This window comes from Paralichthys olivaceus, chromosome 22 (genome assembly GCF_024713975.1).
Source record: "Paralichthys olivaceus isolate ysfri-2021 chromosome 22, ASM2471397v2, whole genome shotgun sequence".
In the NCBI taxonomy this organism is placed as follows: Eukaryota; Metazoa; Chordata; class Actinopteri; order Pleuronectiformes; family Paralichthyidae; genus Paralichthys; species Paralichthys olivaceus.
In genome coordinates this window covers 6065057-6082645 of record NC_091114.1, presented here as the reverse complement: position 1 = coordinate 6082645, position 17589 = coordinate 6065057, and the positions used below count along the sequence as shown (strand labels likewise).

At 41.9% G+C, this 17589-nt stretch overlaps 1 protein-coding gene across 1 annotated transcript in view; it reads left to right on the top strand.

The window, feature by feature from the left end:
* fgf11a (fibroblast growth factor 11a) overlaps positions 1-17589 on the top strand; it is a 117356-nt gene that overhangs the window by 82449 nt on the left and 17318 nt on the right. The window contains exon 10 of the mRNA XM_069518484.1: positions 7129-7232. Coding sequence (XP_069374585.1) covers positions 7129-7232 — 104 coding nt within the window. The remainder of the gene's footprint in view (positions 1-7128; positions 7233-17589) is intronic.

Sequence of the window (17589 nt, the reverse complement as noted above, 5' to 3'; positions counted from 1 at the left end):
GATGTAGGACATTCGTTGGAAGGAGGTGTGGAAGCCCTGAGGGGATGTAGCAGAACAAAAAGTGACAAGAGCGGCTTTTTGTATGGCCTTGCAATACTTTTAACTTTTTTTTAACCAAGTTCCCTCAGGGCTTCCATAACTAGGCGATAGAGGAAGTTGTCAGGAAGCTGGAAGTGACTGAATATTAAAGCGAAAAGCGACAAAGGGATGGAAACAGAGAATAAGAGGATCAGAGACAAGAAGAGGAAGAGAAAGAGGGCACAGTGGAACATGCCAGAAGAAAAAAAACTGAGCCAGCGAGACAAGATGGGTTGGCAGTGAAAGAGGGAGAGAGAGGGAGCGAGCGGGAGAGGGGAAATGTGAGGATGGCAGAGAGAATAGGGAGGGAGGGGGGAGGGAGGGATTGAGGGAAGCCAGTAGGAGCAGGGAGCTGATGTGACTCCGCCTTGACAACTGTGTCTCCCCCCCTCTGGTGGGAGGTCAGAGAGGCTACCTGCCCCCTCCTCTCACCCACCTGCTCCTCTCTCCCCCCTCCGTCCATTGGCTTGGCTCGCCCAGGCTGTTATGTAATGAAGCTGGAAGAGGAATGAAGGAGGGACAGGAGAGTCAAGTGAGGGAGGAGGGATTAATTGACTATTAAGTGTGAAGAGGGATTTGTTAAAGAACTGTCCTAGTGTTTTTTGCACATTTTAGCTACTTTATTACAAACCACTCATTCTTTATTGTTTCCTGAGTTTCACACTTGAATGCAGTTTTTGAATGGGCAGCTATAAGTTTCTATGCATATCAGTATATTGTTAATCACTTCTTGCAAATACTCAAATTGTTGCTTATATCATTTTAAATGAAACCAACCTGTTACTAATAAAGTATTTGACATATTGAAACTTTTACCCAACAAAATGCACAGGAATCTATCAGTTGCCTTTATTAAACACAAATTTCACCCTGTTGGTGGCGCTAGAGGAAAAATCAGGGCATTGCTAAAGCCGTAGTTTTGAACAGATATCCCGTAGGGGCCTTCGCTGTCTGTACACAATCAATGGCACTGTAACTAATAGATTTTGAGATATTTCAGTCTGCATATGCTATTAAATGAAGTTATCAGGAAAATAAATACGATTATAGCACCCTCCAATCGGGTTAGTAGGCTATTTATGAGTACAAATGTTTCTGTCTTGAAGTTTCATGGATTGAATACACTTGAAAAAGACAAGTAACTCGCAGTATTATGGCATTCCCTTCAAGTGAGAAAAGTGATGATTTCCCCATTTCCCCCACATCTCATATTTAAAAAGAAAAGAAACGACTAGACATCTAAAAAGCTATAAATATGATAACATACAGTGATAATACAATGACCTGTCAGATTTCCCCCTTTGGAGGATTCACTGCCCCAGGACTGGGAATCGCTTCTTAAAAGCCCATGAAAACTTGTTTTCAAAACTTCTCTATGGATTTTTATATTCATGACTATAAGAAAGTCTCAAAGCCAGTTGGTTATTATTTATTAAGAGATTTGATTGGCACTTCTGGAAACCCTGAACAACTGATTTTAATGTTGCTCTGATTGGTGCATGGAAGTAAGACCTTTTTTTCCCCACTGATGCCCGCCCACTTCAAACCCCTGAAAACAGCAGAGAAGTATGAAAATATCAAAATTGCATTTTTAAAACAACTAGATCCTCTTGTGTTCATGTAGGATCCCACAGCTCATCATAAGATAACAGAGAAAAAAGGGTTTTTATGATGTTTAAATGCGTTTGTCTGGGAGTGTATGTTCATGGGAGTTAATAGATCTGTTAATCTGTAGGATGGGGCCCAGACATGAGAAAAAAAACAGTGACACAGGTGACCGAATGGAAATCACTTGAAGAAAAGATGAATTAAGAAACAGAGAAAGAATGCACTGAGCGTTTGACAGACAAAGAGAGGAGGAAAATGAAGGACAAGAGAGATGGCTACAGAGAGAGATGAAAGCTGTAGACTCAACATCGGAAAAGCCATGAGGAGGAGTGTGATTTCCCTCTCTTCCATGCACTGTAATTACGATCTCCCACTGTTGGAGCAAATTCTGACTTATCTCTCTCTGTGCTCTGGAACAAGTCGTGTTTTTCTCTCTCTGTTTAACTTTCCTCAGTGCTTAATAATGCTGCTCCACAAAGGGCAGAGGAGAGAAATTCAAAGACTTAAAAGACAAACGAGGGAAAGTTTGCGCTGTGTGAGAGCTGCGGCATTCAAAGAGAAACAAATGCAGAAAGGAAATGCTCTTTCAGCCAGATGAGCAGGAAAAGAGGTAAAAGAGTAGCCGATCAGGCTCATAAGGATGTGAAGAAGAGCATGGGGAATACCAAACGATGGAGAAGTGAGGACAAGGGATACAAAAGGGGGGAGGCAGAGACAATAAGATTGAGTGATGAAGAGACGGACAGTGAAGGCTGCAGGGCAAAGAGGGACGGAGATGAATGGATGCGGATGGAAGAGTATTGGTTTCAGAGGTGTGAGGGAACGACAGCTGGCAACGGGGGAATTGAATGGAAACAAATAAGGAAGAAAAATGGAGAGATGTATTAAAAAAGAGAGTGAGATAAGGAAGGGCCCAGGAAGCACCAGGGAGAGAGAGGCGAGGAGGAGGAAGGGAAAGTCAGATGGACTGAAAGGAAGAGCGATAAGGAATGAGAAAAGCCCGGGGGAAGAGGTGGAAGTTAAATAACAGGAAACCGTGGTTAGTTGTCGTCATCAACCACCGAGGAAATCAGGCATGAAGCTCTGCTAGAAATCACTTAATCTACCATTCAGTCTTGACGGCGTGTGAAAGCAGAGTTGGTTTCATTGGTTACCAATGCAAATCAACCATCTCATTTTAAGACGTAGGTGTTAATTTAAGTTGACTTGTAACTATAATAAAATCAAAATGATTTTGGTATTTGCTAAAAGGATTAAATATCAGAATATTAGATTACTTTTGTTTGTGCGATTCATCTCCACTTCCCACGACTATCCAGAAATGAATCTATAATACCACAGATACAAACAGGAAGCATTGGGTTTCATATAATGTCCTCTACCCAGGTGTGTGTGTGCGTGGGCGCTGCAGTCGTGTGTCTCCCATAGAGAGTGTGTGTTGTCGGGAGGTGCCAAAGATAACGATAGCTTCTGGAATAAGACCAGACCACAGTTTGTCTGTAAACACCACTTCCCCTGTCTGACAGTGACAGTTGTTTTGCATTTAAATAATAAAGCCATGATTAAGTCTGTGTTATGGAAATAGATAAACACTGACCATGAATTTCAACATCCCATATTTTGGCATCTCATCCATCCACCACTAAATCAATGTGGACTTGGTTCCTTTATATACTGCGTCACCAGACTTCCATTCCCGTGCAAGTATCCCATCGAAGTGCTCGTATCCAGTGTGTTCCATTCACACAGGAAAGTGAATAAAGATTTACCAGTGCCTATCCAGAAGTTAAACTCTGTGTGACTTCCCACAGATGACTGTAATCCTCTTCTCACACCAGTTGAGACCAACTGGGCTGCACAATACAACACTGCAGAGCAGCAGTGCACTGTGCCCGCCTGCAGATGCCCTCTGCACAGCTTACCTCTGTGCCCCCCTCCCCCTTTGTCCCGCCGCCACTTCCTCCTTGTTTATTTATTGTGTAGATGATCTGAAGTCTCAAATTGACTTGTGGGATTGATTTGGCAACACCCTTCTCCCTCCCCTTCATTTCTCCCCCCCCCCCCCTTCTGCTCTCCCCTCCCTCTGTCTCCCCCTCGACTTTTGATTAATCTAGCAGCCACTTTGAGTAGCGCAGAGAAGAAGAGGAAGTCAAACGGAAGGACAGAGGGAGGGATGAGGAAAACGGGAGGACAAAAGGAAGGTGGCATGCCGCTGTTATCCAGGCACAAAGTTATGTGATCTATATGATAAGCAAAGCTCTTTTTGATTGAGGTCGAGAATGCAAAGCAAACTTCTTCTTGGAAGGGGAAATACAAAGAGATATATGCAGACACAGAAAGAAAAAGATATAATAGAATAGGAAAGTAATTGGTTGCCAAGCCATTTGTGATATAGTGCTATATTTATCACCCACTACATACGCAGTTGAAATTGGTAGAAGTGGCAAAATTGTTATTGAATATTAGTACTTTTCAGATTTTACTTGGTGTCAGTCAACAGTAGAAAAATATATTTCCCAGTCTTTGCTTTGTTTGCTTAAATAACAGGGTTAGGTACTGTTTATTTAATTAAGTTGAGCTAAAAGTTAAAACATCTTCAACATTTAATATTTAAAGCATATATACTTGGACAAATAGAGGGAGGTTATACGTATATTGTTTCAATTACATATTGAAACAATATACGTATATATATTACATATTTCGGTGCAGAACCGGTCCTGGAGCCCGATCCATGAATTTTCTCACACTTTCTTTAACATTGCAAATTTTTCAACATTTTCCTTGATGTCTTAGAGAATAATTCATGGATCTTAATGAACCAGATCAGACATGCTTAGGGGACTGATTTTAATGAGTGTTTGCAATTTTGGGCAGATCTAAATAAAATTCTGGATCTAGTGAATTTAAATGGGGTTTCATAAAGGGACTAATGGGCCTTGGCGGAGCTATGTGCTTGAGTGCAATTCTAGTTTACCATTTTATAGCTGCTCCTTTTCCAATGATTGTGTATGGTGTTTTCTTTTTCTTTCTTTGGCCAATGTGGGTCACTTTACGAACCTTTCAATCCTGTCTTACACTTTCTGATCTTGTGTTTTGGTTTTGGAGAGCATGAGGAAAAAATTGAACAAAAGTATCGCTCTTACTACAGCTTCATAAGTAAAACATTGGAGAAATCTTCATTTTATAATCAAGGGGAGTGCAGGGGTTGTTGTGTCGTTGCTGGGTTGTGTCTTGGTGCGCAATGGGTTATGTGGGGTCATCACCACAGAGAAGGTTTTGATGTGTTGAGGGAAGTGGTTTATGTGTGTGTGTGTGTGTGTGCACGCATCCTGCTCTATTTGTCATCCCAGCCATGGTCTTTGGTGACACTTTGTTCATTTGCGAAACCAACTGTTTGAGATGCAGCGATCGATCGAGCAAATAGAAGCAGGGCCCTGAGGATAGAGAGGGAGAAAGAGAGAGGGTGAGATGTGTGTGCAGTTTTTATTTCTGACATTTGAACCTTGAAACTGGACACACATCACTGTCCTGAATGTTTTATTTAATTCACACTGGTGTGATTGACAACGGAGAAGCTTGTGGTTTATACCGGTGGGGAGACAATGTAATTAAGACTTTCTGCCGCTTTACAACATTAAGAAAGTAGAAATGTAACTTGGGAAGAATCTGTGGCACCGGATCTTGGCTTTAGTTTTTCTTTAAAAAACTTTTTGGGAGTTTGACTTTCTATCTCCAGCACTGGCTCCTTATCGCCCTCTGATAGCCGCACTTCCATCCATTATGTTGGCAGAACTTCTGATTTGAAATTGATTTGTCAGATAGCAACTAATGGCTCCAAGAGTTGAAAACATGCTCTTGAGACTACATTTTTCATCTGTATGAAAGATCTGTCATTTTGACAAGAAGGCTGCCACTTTATAATGCACACTTATAATTTGTCCAAGAAAAAAAACGACAAATTAAACTTCTGTTTCGAGCATCGTGTGATGATAAAAATGGGATAAAGATACAGAAAAGGCTATGTATACTTACAAAAGGAGTTTGAACATTGAATTTTTTTCCAGAGTTTATAAGCAGAGCTTGTCAATGGCAGTTAAGCAACCTCACTAATATATAAACTCAATTAAGACCATGACATGAATTAGAAAGCTCAAATGAAGATAATAAGTCTACCTTTAACTTTTTTTTATTTGGTTTTCCTGTTTTTCTGCCGACAGTTTCAATGTTAAATATCTACGTTATTTAATGTAGTATTTAGAAATACACTTTCTGCTGAGATTTAGGCAAAAAGATCAATTCTGCTCTCATATCTGTTCTTTCAATATGAAGCTTGAACAGATAGCCTGTTAATTTAATGTAACCCAGGTTAGAATCAAATGCCAATCTTAACCTGCATTACAATATAATTATCTATGTCGAGCAGGGAATTTCCTCTCTCCTCACTTTGACTGGTTGGTGTGGGGCACAGCAGTTAATTTTCTACCTAACACTCCTTTCCTGATACTGATTCAGAGTTGCTTCACTCAGCGGTGAGTTGCAGATATGCACAAGTTGAAATTTATTCACACCTATCAGCCTTTGCACCTCTAACCTTGCTCTTAGCATACAATACGGAACTCCCATAGGGTAAATGTAATATTAGGTAAGTGTGATTGAAGCATAACATTAGCATAACACCTGGAAATAGGGCGAAACCGTGAGCCTGGATCCATCCAACATTTTCTCAGCATCACTCAAGTTAGAATGTCACATCTCATAAAGCACACACTCGAGAGATAAACAAAAAAAAACTGACACATACTTAAACAAATACATGTTGGACATGTTACACAGACAAGTTTAGAAATGCATGTAGCCTACACACACACACACACACACACACACACACACACACACACACACACACACACACTGTGTGAGTGCTGCTCCAGTGGCCAGGTTGAACATAGTTTATATGGAGAGCTATGCACATAAGAAATCCAAGGTTCCACTGGAGGGAATTCTGCAAAGTCCATCGCAAAGTGCTGTTTACTGTGACGGGATGGAGGCAATGAATTCAAAGCAGGCTCAGGAGATGTCACTTTCTAATGTACTGTATTCCGAAAGCTCTCGGTTAAGCTGTGCTGTCTCTATCTCTCTCTCTCCTGCAGGGGAATTCTCCGTACAGCCACTCCCGAGTTTGTCTGCCTTCCAGTGTACCAGCAATCAGACTTTATTCCTCCTAAATCCCCCTTACCTAATCCCTCCCTCCTTCTCTCCCTCTCTTTTTCACCCACTTCCCATTTCCGTGTTTGACAGATATACTGTACGACAGGGAGGATGAAATAAGAGACAGCTGGAAAGCAATTGTCTTTTTATGCCACAAGGAAGCACTGTGAACCTTTAAGAGAAAGAATGATCGCTCTAACACCCCTTTTCCCTGTCTACTTCTTTTTACAGTGCAGTTCAACTTGATTCCTGTGGGTCTCAGGATAGTGGCCATCCAGAGCACCAAGACAGGGCTCTATGTCGCCATGAACAGCGAGGGCTACCTCTACACTTCGGTACGGTCAGCACATGCAATGAAGTAATGCCTCAATGATGATGTGATTATAAGATCTACTGATCTATAGCTTTGGGTGCATGTGCACAAAGGTTGCAGTCATATGCAACAGATTCTCAGAGACAGGTACACAGACTAAAGAGTGAATGATGAGTCTATGAGGTCTGACGGACTGCATGGACGGTAAAAATGTTACGGACCAGCGAGCAGTCAGGAGCTCACACTAGTGCAACCACACGGCACTTAGCGCTGCACGCACCAAGTTAGAGATCTCCTATGTTTTGTTATTTTGGGAGAAATGTAAAAAAAAAAGTGGTTCCTTGTGAAACAGTGTCAGGACAAATCAGGAAATGGCGTTTATAATTAATTGGAAGCACTGTACACTGTGTAAGAGAAAGAAAAGCTCTCAATGGGGTAAACTCAAAAGTTATATAATGTAATTGTTTTGTTATAACTATAATATCAGCGATTGAGTGACCTAATAAGCAGCCGCACGCACCTAAGCACAGTGGGACTGATACACATCGCAGCATCACATGACAAATTGTCATCTGTCTGAGTCTGTGTCTGTTCATCCCGACCTGGTTTCTTTTCGCTCAAACAACAACAAAAGTGAAAAGCTGAGGCGATGACATGTACTGTCTGTGTGCGTCTGTGCATCAAACAGTGTCCTGCTATCGGTCACAGCAGCACTTGCATGCTACAACTTCTGAAACAGCTCGTATGATGTTTCCTGGGAGTTGTTTTGCATTGATGTGCAGAGAGAAGAGGCAGAGCTGCGCCGCACGTTTGAGAGGCAGATGGAAGAGTAGATGGAGACAGAGGCATGGATCAGAGTGCACTCTGTCAGGATGCACAGAAAAGCTCTTTCTTCAGCCTTCTTCTTCTTGGCACACAGGCAAATTGTTTGAGATCTTGTTTGAAGTGCATCGGTACCCTCACTTCAAAGTCCGTCTAATGCTGACTACACGCATAGCGGCAGAGACGCGGAGGGGAGACACGGGGTTTCTATCAGGTGGAACAATCAAAATTCTGCCTGGAAAGAACCCATACACTGAAGTCCTCCCCCTGCCTCGTGTGCAGTGTGTGAACATCTTTTGATTAATGTCTGTCCTATAACAGCTTCCCCCAACCAGGGAATTCTAGTGCCTTTAAGTTCAAATGATTCTGAGGGGCCTGAACCAGAAACAAATTGAGTTCCTTCCGGATGAAAATCAAACAAAATCAGTGACAAAGCATCACCCAATAGAAACATATTTGACTTCCAGCTGAGAATATGTTCTTTTAATATGACTTTAAACTACAGGGCTCACAACAATGTCCCTGAAACCCCATACTCATGCTGTGCCCTCCGAGGGATGCCCCAAGGGGAAGCATATGTAGACACAGTGGGCAGGCTTCCAGTTACTTTCTTTCTTAACTTTAAATCTAAATTCTTAATCTTAATTTTGTTTGTGAATGTAAGGATTCCTGTTTGCCTTAATATATGGCATTACACCACAGTCATGTCTCTTGGCTGTGATGATCAGAACAAAGCCCAGGTTTTAGAATAATGAAATTTCCCTCTTCATCGCAAACAAATCTAAAGTATCAACTAGAATTTGCACAAATGTTCAAATGTGGCCTCGATCCACATTTCAACCTAAATGTAATATTACTGTGACTGCAACCCCAAATGAAACATCAACTTTTCCCCTTTAATGAGCCCCAGAAAGTGGTCCTTGAACATGACTTTTCCAGGGCTTGGAACCCCTCTAGACAGTAAAAAGCTTGCATGCACACACACACACACACACACACACACACACACACACACACACCTATACACAGATTTAGAGGTTATACTTTCCTAGGCATTCTCCAGACAGAAGAAAGGTGACCCATTTTCACACAGGGAAAGAACCACAGGGAGAGAGGCAGCGGAGGGAAGAAGAGAAACGTTCGAGAGAATCCCTCGGAGATGAGAATGGAGGGAGGACAAAGCTTTTTTTCACCCTTTAAAATCCAACTACCACCGTCTGCCATTGTTGTGTATATGTGAGCACCACGGTGAGAGATGGAGAAGAAGATGGAGAACAGAAATAGAGAAAGAAGGCATGTTTTGTGCTGCCCTCAGGGTCCTGAGCGAGGCAGCGCGGAGACTTTACACCCTGTTATGCAAGTGGTATATGTGCAGGGAACTAGGCCCTTGCATCATTCCCTGACGTGTAAGAGAAATGTTTGCAAGGTTCACAGAACTTCAAGGTAATATTTTGACATGAATATGTTGAATACTTAAAGAGGATTTTGGTGCATGTGCCATTTTGGGTCATGGTTACTGATTTCAGCTGCCTGTAGTGGAAACTGCTCTGTGGGATGAGAGGAAACTCTGTTGTTGTTTAATTTTTTTATGTGTGCCGTCTTTAAAGTTTTATAATTAGGAGGACGTTTGAGATAATGGCTGTTGGTTGGCGGGTGGCTGTTTGGTCTGCATTGCAGGGAGAGAGAAAAAAGGCAACAAACTCATGGAGAGTTATTACCTGACTGTGCAGCTCACTTCAGTTCATTTTTGTTTTACGGCCCAGAACTTTACTGTTGTACTAAAATCTCCCTGCTCTCTTGGCTCACTTTCCACACTCAGTAGGCGGCTGTTTACATAAAAAAAAACAATATTTTAACCTGGTGGATAATTGAACTGCTAACAAGTCAGAGATTTCCTCCTGGATACCTTGGGGTCCTGGCCTATTTTGGCTTCACTTTGATATAGTATATCAACATATGGTAATAAAATACACAGGAAACATAAAATGGAAAAAGTTTTTGTACTTTTAAAACCACAGTGAAGAATTTTCAAAATTGAAAATGTAAATGCAGGCTGTAAATGTAAAGATGTGATTGTGAAACTGATATAACATTAAAAAAATATCTCTCCTGCCCCTCCCTTTATATTCAGTCTGTAGAGCAGAATCAGAGGATTCACAATTTTCCTTTTCTCAATACATCAAAAAATGACAAAGATATTGAGTTAAATGAAACGCCTGCACTATCCTATCATTTATGCTTTTACTTGTGTAAATACATGAAATGTATACAATCATATCTCTGTTTTACTTGGCCAACCAGCGCTCCATACGTTTAATGTCAGGAAGAGGGGATGCGGTAGGAAAAGGGAGCAGGTGGACCAAAACACAGAGTCAAATCTGGTGAACATAACAAAAGAAATCCTCAATAAAACAAAAGTTGCGCTCAGACAAAACAGAGGAGTAGCGCAGGGAAAGACATGAAAAAAAACTGTGGTAACCAGACACATGAACATGACAAGGACGAACCAACAGAACCAGGAGAACACAAAGACTTAAATACACACTGAACTGATGAGTAACTGGAGACAGGTGGCACAGGACAAACAGGTGAGCCTGATGAGGGCAGGAAGTCTAGTGGGGAAGACACAACAGGAGCGGGGACTACAAAATAAAACAGGAAACAGAGGAACACTGAGATGAACATGGGGTGAAGCACAGGGTGAAACATAGAAAGAGAAACACATAGATGAACACAGCGAGGGACAAAGAGAGTGATACACAGAGGGGACATAGAGCAAACTTAAAACATGAATTCAAAACGTAAGACAAACACAGTTTAAACTTGAACTGAAAACCCTCTTTATAAAAGAGGACAAAAATACAATAACCATGACATTTACACCATGAAGTCTCAGATCAGCCATTTGATTTGACTCCTGAGGGTTTTCAATATTTGATTAAAAAACATTGTAGTTGAAATGTTAAATGTTAATAGAAAAAATATTGTCCTTGCTTCAAGTCACTGTTGACTTTTTCAGTATTTAACCTTGAAGCTGGTGTTTTAACTTACCGTAACTGTGAAGGCTTAAATGCTGCTATGGCTGCTATCATGGGATGTAGGGAAACAAATGAACTCTATTATTAATGAATAATTTGCAAACACTTTTGTGACGTTAAATCCAATAACAATTCAATAATTGATTCAAAACAAACAAGTGGTATAATGTTTCCTGTAAAATGTATACGCTATTGCAAAGTACAAGATAGAACATGATTTTGAGTAGACAAAGCTGACATTTGCTTTCACTTATTCGAATCAAAGAGCGGATTCTCCAACTGCAGTGTCCAAGTGTGACCAAGGTTGAGAGGTGTTTCCTATAGTTCTTTTTTCGTAGCAATAACAAAAGGCTCACCCTGGCTGCGGCAGTGCTCCAGTGGCTACTCAGCATTAATCTTTCACGGGCCTCCCTCTCTGCTCTGCAACCTCACACACACAAGCAGATAATTACAACACTTATTTAAAGGATTTGAAAATTAAGTGCCTTCTCCCTGCTGTACATTTGCCAGTAATGGCTCTGAGGGAAAAGGGAAAAGTAGTTTTTCTGCCTCGGCCTTCCTAAGACCCTTCATTTATCTTTATTTATCAGTTGCATCATTCTCACTCGATGCTTCTTTGTTATAATTTTTCATTTTGCATCATCTGCAGTTGCCTCGTGAGAGTGACGGAAATATAATTTAATCAGCACATCTAGTTTCATCAAGACACCTCTTACGAACATACAAATATTTGTGGAAGTGGTGGTGCTGGGGCAGCAGACAGAGAGAGACAAGGGCAAAATTGAATTTGCGATTTGTCTGTTTGTCTCAGTTGAGTCCAGTATCAACCCTACCACCTGGGCCACTGTGTCACCTAGAATAAAAACCTTTTTTAAAAAAATACATGATTCAGTCAACAGAAACAATGGAGAATTTTTGAAACATGCACAGGAAGTGTTTCAGAATGTATGTTTGTGACCTAATCAATAAGATGATTTTTCTACTTTGCTGAACCACATTCAGAAACTATAGAGACTAGACATTTGACTTCTGGGCATTTTGTATCATTGCTGAAAACTAAAATGAGACCAGTAACACACAAAAACTTTGATTAAATTATTTTTTGAAAGCCATTAATACTAATTGATGCATAACGATTAGTTTTGGATTAGGAGTTATTGTTTTAAATAAAAAAATAGTACCGATTTGGACGTTAGCGCCTTGAAGCAGGCCAGAAGAAGTTATCCAGTAAACCTGGCCTCAAGGAAGAAAAGATGATGAGAGGATGACAAAATCTCATAAGAAATTTCTGGTCAAGGTCACCGATGCCCACAGAGAAACTCTCTTTTCCCCTTCTCGGCTGTGAGGAGGTCAAAGGTCAGGGGAGCCTCAGATTAGCAGTTCTGTTGCTGGTGAAGGTTTAGCTCCTCGCTCAATGACAAAGCAACTGCAGCATTTTGGGTTTACCTCCTCAGGGGATCACTGCATTTTTTAAGCATCAATAAGAAACACATTTTTAAAAGTTTTAAATGAAATATAATATCTGCGCATTAGCTGCATTCATTGTATTTTTTATTTACAAAAGAGAACAATTCTACACACACTAAATATCAATGCAGATGAAGTTTGATAGGCTCAGCTGTGTTTCCCTTGCAAACACACACCATGAATAATTGATCTCATGCAAGTAGTAAATCCCCAAACTCCCCTGTTTGGTGTTGTTTAACCAGACGACAAAACTTAAACGTCCAGAGACATTGCAGCAGTCAGAGTAGCTCCTGCCAGCACAAGATAAAAAAAAACAAACTCACTTACCTCTAGTGAAGAAGCAGGGAGCCGCTCAGCTCACTTCATGCCTTGAGAGATGTACAAGGATGTTTGTGGATTTGTGAGTGCACAAGCTGGATAAAAGTGTGGGAGTGACAGGCTAAATGATGGAGCGAATGTCCTTTTGTCCTCACATGAGCCTCTTGTTTCGGGAGGATAAAACAACACGATAATAGAGGTGAGGAGGAGAACAGGGGGAGTGAGTCACTGCGAAGCATTGGCGTTTCTGCATTTACATAAAAATGTGCGGGACAGGGTTGGAGTTTTCTTTCAAACGAGGCACCCACTGACAGCCAAACATAAAAAAATTGTTTAAAGTGGAATGAAAAGCTGGTGTAAAATAAACCGACATGAAGCAGATAAAACATTTCTGACCTTCCAACACATGAAATGTAAATCTTGCTGGCGTGTATCCATACAGTGCACATGCAAATCTGTATTCAAGGCCAGGGCTCGTCAAACTCCTTGAGGGTAAGAGCGTGGCGGGGCAATATGATTGACAGGACGTGCTGGATCTTAGCACTGGTAATAACAAACAGAGCTGATTGTTGTCGCTGTCTTGAGAGGGGGGAAGAGAAAGGGGAGGAAGTGGGAGGGAGAGAGAGAAAGATGGCCTGACAGGCCCAGACTCATACCGAACATAACGTCTCCGCTGGGAGCAACAACCACCGCCATGCTCATCTTTCTTTCTCCCCCTCTGTCTCACTTGTACAGCTTTTACTCGCCTGTCAGTCTGTCTTGCTCCCTGTCCAGCCATTTGTGTCTGTTGGCCTCTCCTGTGGTTTGCCTTTTTTTCTCCCCGCCACCATCACCACGTCCCTCCTCCCTTGCTTTCTGTCACCCCATGAACCTCTTTTATTCAGAATATATATCGCCATCGTCCTGTGTCCCTTATCTGGTGTCCTTGTCCTAGCTCTGTCCTCTACCTCTCTGCTCTCCTTTCCCCACTCTCCCTTTGTCCTCCGCTTCGTCGTCCTAAAACCTTACCGAGTCAGCTCCACCCTCTCGCACTTTCACCCCACTGTTTTATGTCACCAATCCTCAAACTGCACCCTGTCTCTTTATAGAATCAGTGCTCAGTAAAATCAGATTTATTCTGAGACCCTTTCTTTTTCACATTTAAATATAACATGAACTCAGTGTATAAAATTGTATAACATTTTCTTTACTAAGCAAATGTAGAAAAAAGTCATAGAGGTATTCCAGCATTGCTGCTTTTTACCAGTAAAATGATGCCCCTTGATTTCTGCCATGTCGATGCTGACTCAGCAAAATAATAAAACAATCTTCTGTCACAGCTCTATACTCTCCCCACTGTTCACGTTACTGAGTGACCTGCATCTACACATTTAAAATCTTCACTTTGCTGCAGTTAATGAAACTCATCAGATATTAGCGACTTTGTGATGACAAGAAACTTAGTGCAGCCAGAAAGACCAGCTGAATGAAGAAAGAGGCCAGATGGACTGTGTGCATCCATCTGTCTTTACACATCCCCGATAATACACACCTCCTCTTCATCATTCCCCTGTCGCCTTCACCTCTGCAGTACCTCTATTCATCTGGTCACTATACATCTGTCTTTACTCTCCACCTACTGCCTCTGTTTCCATCACGTCTCAACGCTCTACAAATCTGCAACACGGACACAGAGAGACCTAAAGAGCAGATAACAGACATGCAGTGGTCATCAGTTATGTATCTATATTGTCCTGGTGATTTAAAGAGAAATAAATGGCTTTTGATTTTAATCCAGGGGCTTGGTGCAGATCCATGCAGGCCTCTGTGGACGCTGTGCAGTGCTCCTGGAGTACCAGGGCGTTAGTGTGGAGCTCAGCAGAGGTTAATGGCAGGGGGAAATTCCTTGTCATGGCTCCATTGTCTGGCGCACTGGGACCCGCTTACCTGTGGGCACCTCCTGAAAATTGCTTTCTGATAAAAATAGAGCTCAGGCGTGGACCTGGCCCACTTTATTAGCCGTGTGCTCTGGAAAAGCCTTGCGGGCAGAGACGGTCGGTAGTGGTGAGGGAGGATGGAGTGGTGGTGGGGTGGAGGGGGTCTGCATGGTGTTGTGATATGTAGTCAAAGGCACACACACAGAATGAACCGGTACACACACACAAGCACACACTCCCCTGTGCAATTTAAACCCCCTCCACACCCCCACAAACACACATGTTCAGCCAGGTATAAACAATCTGACAGAGGCAGGCGGACATAATTGGGCCGGACTCCGATACCCGGGACCAGTTCTGGCCAAACTCTCTGCAGTTAATAGGGGGAAAGTTGGGAAAAGTAAAACTTTATTCTGCCAGATGACATTGTGGATTTACTCTTAGAGGATAAACAGTTCCACTCATGACCCAGCACTGAGAATCACTGATGGGGAGCAAGGGAGGCAGAAATAAAACCCATTTTCTCACAAGCAGTTGTGGGGGAGAGACAAAAATAGCAACCCTGTGAGTTGTTGAAACAGTTTGTATATTAATGTGCCCTGTTGCACAGACTGTTTTTAAAAGTGAGTTCACCAACATTATGACTCTTTATTACGAGATCACCAACATTTGCATGCCAGGCTGCTCTTTCATCCCCTGATGACAATTGACAAGGGCAAAAGTAAATTTGGGATAAGTTTATTAGGGAAAAATGTGCGCTGCTGACAAATAGCAAGTGATCCTGCAAGCTAACCATGCTGACCTTTATTTTTTGCTGTCATTGCTGTGATTTAGAAACTGTTCTGTCCTCATAGGGGGAGGATTTAAAGCCATCTACCTGCTAACTGTCTATTGTCAGTCTCTTAGTCTGAAGATCAAGTGGAAAATGACTTCCTCCACGTTGCGCACCAGTCGACAACTGGATTAATCTGTAGGTGAAATCACGACCAGATCATAAGGATAATCTGATTATTATAATTCCCCACTGACACAGATATTCGCAAGAGTCCTCGGTGCTGATTTCCATCGTAGCAGCAACATTCATAGAATCGCTTCCTCTTTAGCAAGTGAAAGTACAACATTCAAACCTTGACTATAAAGTCTTCATTGCAGATAAACCAGCTAGGATGAACAAAAGTTTTCTTACTTAACTCTGCACCATAACGTCCAGCGTACAAACAATAATTAAGTGACAGTATATTGTAGAATTGTTTGAGGAGGACTCACTAATGACAGGGAATAATTCTGAATTAGCACTGGAGCATTAAGAACAGATCCTTCCAAACAGGCAGGTTTACAACAAGCACTGTTCTGGTATTTTCAATAAACAGTGTGAACTGCAGTTGGCAACCTTTTTCTCCTCTTTAGTGAAACTCGATTAAATGATGTAATGCAGACTCTTGAGACGAAAACGCCAGGAGCAGGAACTGTCTGGGAAGAAGCCAGAGTGAACAACATATGCACCGTCCTGGCTGGCTGTCGTTATCTTGCCCCGCTATACTAGTGTGCCAACGACCTCTGAGTATTCACGTCATCACCAAGCTTGTAGAAGAAGCTTTCTGTTGTTATTCTCCCTCACCTCCCTGCCTGTCCTCTGTTTTTGGCCTCCTCTAAGCGCTCCACTGGGGAATCCTTTAGGGATGCATGGAGGCACCGGCCGCTAAATAGGGAACACCTCTTTTCATATGACCAACTTAGGTGAGATGGGATGGAGGGAAGGAGGAGGAGAGCAAGGGAAGTGTGATATGGGGAAGAGATGAGAAAAGGGAGGGTAGGGGAAAGGGTAAAGATAGATGTGGGGCATCGAGGAGGAGGAGGGGATATAAGCCAGGATTTCATATCCACCTTAAAATGCCGCAGCTGCATCCAGAGCCAACGCAATAGCCTTGCTGCATTTTGACAAGAGTTACAGCTGTCCCAACGAGCTGAGAGGGCAGAGCCCCGTTCTGCATTCTGATCAGTGCAAACAATCCATAAACACACAGCGTCACAGTGCTGCATATGCAGGTGTCTGCGTAGAGGTATTTTCAAAGACATAAATGGATAGAAGAAGTTCAAGTACACAAGCTTTTTACTCTAAATGAATTCCTATGAGTGTAGTTGTTCTTTATACATTTCGTGCGGTGCCATTCGGCTGCCATGTCTTACAAAACCACTTAATTGGGATGGATGGTCGTCTGTGATATAGAGAGTTACCACATTCATCATCACGCTGTGTTGCATAACAGTGAGCAGGTCTTTTCTCCGTGGAGACTGGAAGAGATTAAGTGTGTGAGAGGGAGAGTGTGTGGGGATGGTTTCTCCAAGACATGTAGTTCAGTGGTTTTCCTGCAGTGCCTCTGTGAAGACTAGGTCATATGATGCAGGACGGAGGATATATATTCCTGTTCATTTATGAAAACAGAATCATCAAAGTCATTGTCCTCAGTGTTAATAATAATAATAAAAGGCAAACTGGCAAAGTAACATAGAGAGATGTATTTTACATTTTTAGTAAAAACTGTGAAGCTCTGTCTTGTTGTCCACCAGAAGTAGTATCCAAGTGTTTAGCTATTGAATTTGACATTGTGTGCACCAGCTAGTTGCTAACTAACTTAAATATGTTGTTTTTGTAGTATGCAGTAACATACAGTTAAGTTTCTCCTTTGTTCATTAACATCCGATGGCAGCCGCATCAGATTAATATGGTCATGTAAACCATATAATCCTAGTGCTCGACACCTTCCAGACAGCTATTTAATTTCAATAAGAAGCCTCTTTCTATTAGTTGAGCTGTTGT